This window comes from Parasteatoda tepidariorum, chromosome 3 (assembly GCF_043381705.1).
Source record: "Parasteatoda tepidariorum isolate YZ-2023 chromosome 3, CAS_Ptep_4.0, whole genome shotgun sequence".
Taxonomy (NCBI): Eukaryota; Metazoa; Arthropoda; class Arachnida; order Araneae; family Theridiidae; genus Parasteatoda; species Parasteatoda tepidariorum.
Window position 1 is genome coordinate 10301564 of NC_092206.1, and position 9424 is coordinate 10310987.

At 29.9% G+C, this 9424-nt stretch overlaps 1 protein-coding gene across 1 annotated transcript in view; it reads right to left on the reverse strand.

The window, feature by feature from the left end:
- The window catches only part of LOC107453521 (choline/ethanolamine transporter flvcr2a), a gene marked incomplete in the record, with an annotated part of 26886 nt that overhangs the window by 9222 nt on the left and 8240 nt on the right, over window positions 1–9424 (reverse strand). The window contains 3 exon segments of the mRNA XM_071178318.1: window positions 2269–2336; window positions 3750–3878; window positions 6217–6361. Coding sequence (XP_071034419.1) covers window positions 2269–2336; window positions 3750–3878; window positions 6217–6361 — 342 coding nt within the window.

The following is a 9424-nucleotide window of genomic DNA, read 5'->3' on the forward strand; positions in this document are numbered from 1 at the left end:
CTGTGCAGAAACCTCTGTAAATCATTGGCTTGATTGTGGAACTGGCAAACGTCGTATTTGATTCATTTAAAAAACGCAGTACCATCGGATAAATTGACATAATTGACAGATAACTTGACCTTTGTTATTTAAATTATTTCATTAAAGAAATAAATTATTTCATTAAAGAAATACTAGATTTTATTATTAGTAACCTAGTATTTCTTTTATTACCATATAATGTTATCCTAGTATTTGTAATCCTAGTAACTACTAATTCATTGCGCAATTTATATAATTGTTAGTAATAAATAAGAGATAATTATATTTTTATTTATTTAGAAGTGACGGGTTAGTTTCAAAGGTGGACGGGTACATTGTTGGACAAGCCGTCCTCGGGAACGGGTAAAATTTCTGAGTTTTTTCGAGCCCTGCTTTGAACCCTTACTGAGAATATTCATGAATATTGTATTACCCTTATGAATATTGTCTTACCCTTATGAATATTGTATTCGTGAATATTGTATTACCCTTATGAATATCGTATTCGTGAATATCGTAATACCGTTATGAATATTGTATTCGTGAATATTGTATTACCCTTATGAATACTGTATTCGTGAATATTGTAATACACTTATTGAGAGATTCGTGAATATTGGTTCAATGACAACCCAAGTTATTTTGCTGCTAGGGTTATGATTCCAGAAAGGGCAACAAATAATTAAAAAGAAAAAATTTTGGAATTATTTTCAGCTTTATTTTTTGTCGGTATTTGTATTACCTTTTTGTACATGACTTAGCAGTGTTGTCAGTAGTGATTTATTAATATTTGTACGTACGAAAGAACAGGTATTTACCTAGTGCGTATAATAAATTAAAAAATTCGTGCTTGCCTGTCCGGATAGCGAGTAATCCTAAAGCCGAAAAAATACGACAATCAACATGAAGCTAAATTACAATTTTTGATTTTTTAATTATCTTTTTAATACAGAAACATTTCAGAAATTGAATATTCTGATTGTTTTACCAGAAGTCATTATTTCAAACCAAATATATAGTATTGCATAATAATAAATATGATATAATATTACTAAACAAATTGCGTAAACAAGCTTGTATATGACAAATATAATATACAAAAAATATATAATATTGTTATTTTGCATGAATTATTGATATTTGTTTAAAAATTGGCATTGTTTTAAATTATGGACAATTCAGTTTCATCAAATATTTTAAAAATAACATGAGTGATATTTGCTACCTTCTTGCTTTAATCAAAAAAGTTGTTTAATGCTCGCTTAGTAATAATTAATTACTTTTATTCGTTTTGCTAGATTAGTATTGCTAGATCGTAGCATAAGCAAACTACGTCACTAAATTAGCATTTTTAAGATAATCTGAAACAGTGCTTTCATTTTGTTTACAGTTATGATTTTAAAGCATGTTAAAAATAAACAAAATAATTTAAAATCAGTGGTATTTGAAATTTAAAAAAAAGAGATTTTGTACTGAAAAGCAAAATTAACGGAGAAATATAACAAACTCATTGAGGATAAACAGAAAAACACACTAATATCTTTATTTGAAGTCAGTGATGATTACTTTTGGTAATAGTTACTAATTGAAGTAAAATAATAAGCTATGCATTAAAATGCAAAATTAATGGAGAAATAGAACTAAAACACCAATATCATTATTTACATGCGACATTTTGATAGATGCCGGTTGACATTTGTTTTAGCATACCCCCAAATTGGTGACCCGGACGTGATCTGAACAGGCCTGCTTCGACCAACAAGCCTACCTGGACAGAAACGCCCACATGGATTTGAACTCGCCCAATTCAATGGATGGTTCACAGCGAGTAGTTGACTTGCAATTTTTGATTGCGACATTGTCCTCGCGCTGTTGTTACTCAATCTCAATCACACACAACGGAGGACTGTACACACTAGACTGCTAATGGCAGCACAGGAGCGACCACGCCCACAAATGTGATCTTAATCCAACTTTCACGACCAGCATTCAAATCCTGGTGATCTTAATACAGCTCTCCTGGCCTCTCGCAAAACAGCAATGCATTAACTATCGGTATCCATTCATCAAATTCTATCAGAGATTCTGGTTAGGAGGTAATGTGCAACTACCATTATTAAATTACCTTTGACTAGTATATAAGACATGTTAACTCGAATCTGCGATGAAGTACCTTTTGATGGATGGCAGGTTGACATTTTCGGTAACATGACAATAATTCACCGGAAAACAATTACAAATACTTACTGGAAAATGAATTAAAACCATTTCATTCATTAAAGTTGACATTGCCAGATACGTGCCTACAATGAAACCTGTAATTTGAAATATTTATGAATAACTAAGAGTAAATATTGTTAATTATTGTAATCCTTAGAATACAATTTCTACAGTTAATAACTAAGACTAAATATTGTTAATTATTGTAGTCCATAGGATTTATTGTAATTATTGTGTTAATTATTGTAATCCTTAGTTAATAACTAAGAGTAAATATTGTTAATTATTGTAATCCTTAGGATTTATTGCAATTATTGTGTTAATTATTGTAGTCCTTAGTTAATAACTAAGAGTAAATATTGTTAATTATTGTAATCCTTAGAATACAATTTCTATAGTTAATAACTAAGAGTAAATAGTGTAGTCTTTAGAATACAATTTCTATAGTTATAACAGTGTATATACTTGTAATGAGGCAAATACATATACCTTGAGCCAAATATTATTTCTACTCAGTGTATTTAATATTTATTTTAATATTTTTCAATAAAGTTTCTTTTTAATAACGTTTTTTGTATTTTTTTTAAATAGGTATAACTTAATTAATAATATGATCGACTGAAGTCAAGATTTACGATTCAAAATGGTCTAAGGGTCAAAAATAATTTTAGTTTGTTGGTTCCTAACGTTCAAATGTGGTAGCACTTAGCGGTGTCGTGTCACAGGTCCTAGGTTCGATCCTCGGGAAGGGCAAGGTTGACTCAGCCTTTCATCCCTTCAGTGGGTTGATAAAATGAGTACCAAGCATGCTTGGGAACTAAACCTTGGGGGTTCCGAGTTGGACTGATCATCCAGCCAGAACATCTGCTTTTGCACCCCAGAACCCGAAGGACAAGAAAACTGAGATGGGCACAGTAGGCCTTGACCCTCTATGGGCTGTCGTGCCACTGAGTTTAGTTTAGCTTAGATGTAAAAAAANACTGGGTTGATAAAATGAGTACCAAGCATGCTTGGGAACTAAACCTTGGGGGTTCCGAGTTGGACTGATCATCCAGCCAGAACATCTGCTTTTGCACCCCAGAACCCGAAGGTCAAGAAAACTGAGATGGGCACAGTAGGCCTTGACCCTCTATGGGCTGTCGTGCCACTGAGTTTAGTTTAGCATTAAAATACCAATAATCAAAATTGCCTATTTCAAAATAAAGTAAATTAAATATTGTTATTAAGTAAAAAAATAATAAAAAACGTGTTAGTTTAAATAAACTATTTTTATTTGCAATAAATTATCATTATACTAGCAACCACGCTCGCATTTTTTTGAATTTATTTATTTACTTTTTTGAGAAAGTAGCGTGTCTGCGTTGCGTTTTAGACCATATAGTTTTGTAGGGTCCTTGCTTGCTACAAAGTTTCTAACCTACGTGTACACTTTTGAAAAATAATTTTGAATTTTTCTGTGTAAAAATTGAAATAATTGTATTGTCTATATAATACAAAAACAGTAGTACCATATGCCATGAAGAGGAACATGAAGCTCCGGTCCGTAACAAGCTGTTTTAACGACGACAAATAATCAGCATTTACTTCTTTCGTAGCTTGAGCTATACTAGGAAATTTATCTGGCTTCCCCTGAAACACTGAATGAAACAGGAATATAAATTACTAAATAAATTAATATCATGTTATAGAGCAGGCGTGCACAACCCATGGCCGGCTGACCACATGCGGCCCGCAGGAACTTCTGAACACAATAAAAAAAAATTCCTTTAATTTTGCTTAAACATTATATCCTCCTCCCAATATTTATGCAGTAGTGATTTATTAATATTTGTACGTACGAAAGAACAGGTATTTACCTAGTGCGTATAATAAATTAAAAAANTTATTTATTGTGAGAAATTGAAAAAAATTTTCAAAAGAATGTATCAGTTTCTTTAGTTTCAAATAAATTAAAATAATTAAAAGTATTTAATTTTTTGCAAACATGTTATTAAGTTTACTGATAAAAATATTTGGTGCAAAGACAACTAATGCTTAGATAAAACTTATTATATTTGCCTCTGACATGACTAAATATGTGTGCGGCCCTTCGTTAATCTACGTGCTGTGCGAGTGGCCCTACACTCAAAAAAGTTGTGCACCCTTATTATAGAGGAATTCATTTACACAGAGCAAAATTTCGAGACAGAATATATATTTGATGTCATATCTTAATAAAAAAAAATAATCAAAATCTTGTATCGAAGCATTTGAACAAGGTAAAAATTCTGACCTTGTTCTAGATTAACCCTATTTTATTAGCTTGATCTAGATAAAAGTTTAAAATATCAATTTAAAAAAAAAAATAACAAGATTAAAGTCAATAATCTGCCCTATAACACCTAGGAGAAAGTACTAAAGCGTAAAAAAAAAGCAATATAAATTTCTACAACGATTTTTACGAAATAAAATCATTCCCAGAAACTAACGTGCAAAATAACAAAAATAAGGTACAAAATAGCGAAAATGTTGAAGATTCACTGTCTTCTTCCTCCGTCCTTCATATCATATTCCTTCGTATCCCCTCCAGAGCAGTGGCCGGAAAAACTAAATTATTTTTATAGTTTACTATAACTACTTTGTTACAAATGTAATTAACTAAAACTACTTTTTTTAAAAAAAATGTAGTGACTACAAACTACTTTCGAAATGTAGTTACTACTACATTTAGTAGGGAACCGATTATCCGGAACGATCGGGACCATCGCTATTCCGGATAACTGATTTTTCCGGTTTTCTGAATCGCTACAAAAAGACGTTTTTTTATTGTCAAATTCAACTAAAAAAATATATTTGGAAATGATCTTAAAAAGAAGAAAAAAACGATGAAGTAATACACTAATAATTGTTTCCAAAATGATGGTAAGGTTAACATCTTTCAAAAAAGAAAGAAAAATCTTGAAATCTTATGAGGAGAAAAACATTTGTTTTTTTCAAAAATGGTGGGAAAATTTATCGAATTTCGTTCCGGTTATTTGGTTTTCCGGTTTTCTGATTTCCGGATAACGGGTTCTGTACTGTACTTGCAATTTAGTAAAGTGTTTAATGCTCTTCTAAGATATTAAGCACATCGAAACTATCTTCCTTTCCTTTAAAATAATATCACGAGTTTACATTCACATGAGAAAATGGGACCAAAGTGATAAATTATACGTTATTCTAATGGCTATCTCAAATATTAGTTATATGTAACTCTAAATACGCAATTCTTGTTCACTCATAGTCATAGGGGCATTTTAAATCGCGTCCACTGACAGATTTGCGAAGATTTGAACCCATCAAATTTCGAAAAATAAGTTGTATTAGAACTCTGCTTCTCTACCGTGCTAACGTAAAAAGTAGTTGGCAGGAATTGCTACAAACTACTGTTTTTTTTGCATTGAACCACTCACTGCACTATTTTTTTTTTTAAAAAAGTAGCACACTACACGACAAACTACGAAAAAATAGCGACTACAGTAGTTCCACCAAATGTAGTGCCCTACTTATAAATCACCATGTAGTATCAGCGGTCCGTGTGTATGGATTTATTGAATAAACTCCAAAATTAAACTTAACAAGATTTTTTAAAAATTAAGAAAACAAAACATACACGGATGGTCTTAAGCCGGACAACCTTACTCGTTGCCAGATGGAATAATAATGACTCCTTTTAGGAACGAGGTAACTCCCAAAAGCAATGCGATGGCAGCGCCATCTCTGAATTAACACAAATAATAAATAAAATGATAAATTCTGATATTAAACATCAATTTTGAGTTGTTATTCAAATTAAATCAGGAGTCCTAGGAGAAACTTTCTGTTTGGGATGAATTAATGCAGAATTTGATTGATTAAAAATGTAAAAATCTTCATAGGGCACTTTGAATTTTAGAAAATGACACATAAATTGGGGTAAAGAATAGATGGAAATATTCGGGAAATAAATCTACTCACCAAAAATCGTTAGTAGTAATATGACTCCATTTATAACTGCTATTGGATATGTTATTATACTGAGTTCATAAGATATATTTACATCATCTGTGCAATTGTTTTCAATTACAAATGGTGGAATAATGAATCCCAGAGCAATCCCCAGCTAAAAAAAAATTAAAGCATAGTAAATGCATACATGTTTTCGAAAAATACATAGATTTTAGAAATTCCATGCATCGATTGTTACACATTGCTTACCTAAGATGTTCCTTAATAAGTATTTTTAATTTTCTCAAATAAGAATGGGTGGAAAATTAAAAAATGAAGAATGAATTAAAATAAGTAAATGAAATCAGACGAATCATTTTCGAACAGTAGATAATATGAAAATGGACAATACAAATAACTTTGAGCCGTGATGGCTCAGAGGTTGGAGCTTTTGCCTTCCAATGAGGTGAGCCGGGTTCGAATTCTAGCGATGGCTGGTCGATGCGAATTCCGAATCTGGGAATCTCCGAATCATCGACCACAGTGCTGACGTAAAATATCCCCAGTGGTAGACGGATTATGGGTTAGGGTCCCTTGTCGTCAAGATAACCGTGGGAGGTTTTCGTGGTTTTCTTCTCCATGTAACGCAAATGCGAATTAGTTCCATCAAAAAGTCCACCACGAAGGCAAATTTCGTCCAATACTTGATCCAGAAGTTCCCTTTTCTTCTAGGTTAGGTTCAAAATTACAAGGCAACGGAAATTGATAGTCTTAAACCCAAAAAATTGAGTAGGCTGCTCAATGACGGTAATAAAATAAAATAAGATACAAATAACTCTTCTGATCAAACAAGACAGTAAAATAAAACAAACAATGATTGTAAAGAGTGATTCACAGTTTATTAAATTATTAATTTTATTATTCGTAAAAATTGGTGTGAGGAAAAGGGTGCCATTTTTTTTTTCAATTATGTACAGCGAGGGAAATTATACTTTCTTTTTGCACCCTTTTTCACCCTCTTATCTTATGCAATACTCCTTAATTTACGTAGGGTTATGAGTGTTTGTTTTTACAACAAACACTCATAGCCCTACCTGTTCATTTATGCGTCAATTAATTTCAATCGTATAAAGAATTACGCTAAATTATTGAAAACTACATTATTTTGTTTGCTTGAGTATTAGTTATAATAGTTAGTTAGAACTTCCATATTAAAATGGAAGAAGACGTCTTCAACACATTACAATTACTCACGATAAAAGAAGTATTTTACTATTTCTGGAATAACGTTTTCCTTAAGCTGTGAAAATGTGTCTTTTTTAATATTTAAGTTAAAGATTTTGACATTGTTTCGATAAAGATTAAAATATTTTCCTAACTAGTTTTCAAGATTACAAATTATGAAAATGGAATTGTAAATGGAGGTTAGAAGCATTAGTATAAGGATCAACTTATGGCGTGTTCTTACTATAGTATTTAAACATAATGGATTTATTAGTTACCTTGGATTGGGCGGGAAATGGGATAATAATATTAGGATAATAATATTAGATAATAATATTAGGCTGGATAAGTTAAAGTTTATAATTAATAAGGTTGATATTTAATTATGCAATTTTAATGATTTTAGAAAAATCATTAACATTTATTAAAAATAAATAGCCCGTTTTGTGCAGATTTTTAGCCATAGATTTGCCCGAATTGGATTTGCACATGGTAAAAGTGTAAATTTAGTTGACAAAGAAGTTTTTAATAAATTTACTAATAATATCGTATAATTAACTCAATGATTTAATAAAGGATTTCATAATTACATTAGTTGGGTATCCATTGTTTTTTTTAATCAAATTTTGAAAGAGTTTGTCGATTTGTTTTTTGGATAAGTAATCATTACTACATATTCTTTCTTGTCTATCCATTCGATTGAATCTGGTATTTAAATAAATCTTTTTAGAAACACTAAAATTCCAAATAATTAGTCCATTTATATTAAAATTAAAATCATTTCTTTTATAGTATAAATCAACAATGAGATATTTTCTTCTTCTTTAATACCTAAATCCAAAAAACTAAAATTAATATTATCATGATTACGAAGCAAGATTAATAATTGGTAAATATTATTTAGCATAATTGTATAATGTTGAAAATTAAGGATAATTAAATTATCAATAAATCTAAAAACAAGTTTAATATTAAGAGTATTATTTTTTTCAGAAAAATGTAAAAATAAATCAGTTAAGAGAGATGAAAAATTAGATCCTTTTGGTACACCATGAGTTTGAATAAAAATATGCTTACCATCTTAAAGATAGTTATTAAAAAGGCAAATGGTTATTAGAATTTTTCAATAATCAAAATCGCAATTAAGGATATTTTTAAAATCATAGTAATAACTCCAACGAACATCTTTTAGTTTTGAAAGGGGAATGCTATTGAAGAAATCCCAAAAGTCGCAATAAAATTAATTTTATTTTGTTCAATAGATTCTAAAATCGGTTGATTATTAAAGTGGTAATCCCAGAAAAACCTTTTTTAATAATATTGTTTATAGTTTTATTTATGTAGTTAGAAAAAATCGAGCCATGTCTATTTTGGTAAGTATTAAACCGACAGGTGATTGTTCTAGATTTAATAGGATTTTCGTGCAATTTTGGACTGATAATTAAGTATGGAAATTGTATATTATTAATTTTTAACCTATTAAATAGAGCTAAAACGTTTTAAATGATAATGTCATTTAAATAACTAAGCTTTATTTTTTTTATTATTTTTTAACTCTTTATTTAAAAGTTTAATATAGAATTTTTTTTCTATAGTAGCTTGCATAGTTATTATTGGCCTTGTCTATGGGGGTTATTACAAAATTTGTTTGTAGTTGCTTAATTGATCAATCAAGAAAAATTTGGTTAAAGGTTATCTAAATTTTTCTTATTATTGAAAGCAAAGTTTTTAAAGTAATAATAAACTTCCCATTTCCATTCTGTTAACATACATAACGGTAAAAAGAATTATTTGATATCTTTAAACAAAAATTATTGAAATCATTAAGAAAGTCTTTTAAAATTTTATTAATTGATGCATGGTAAATGGATTTAAATTTTGTGTCTTTTAGCATTAAATTTCTTAGTCCTAAGTTTTCTATAATATTCGAATCCCTAGTAATATTATGCTTATACAAGCCCCGCCCAGCGGGTACCCGCGCCCAATGTCAATTTCATATGTATAGAATATTTTT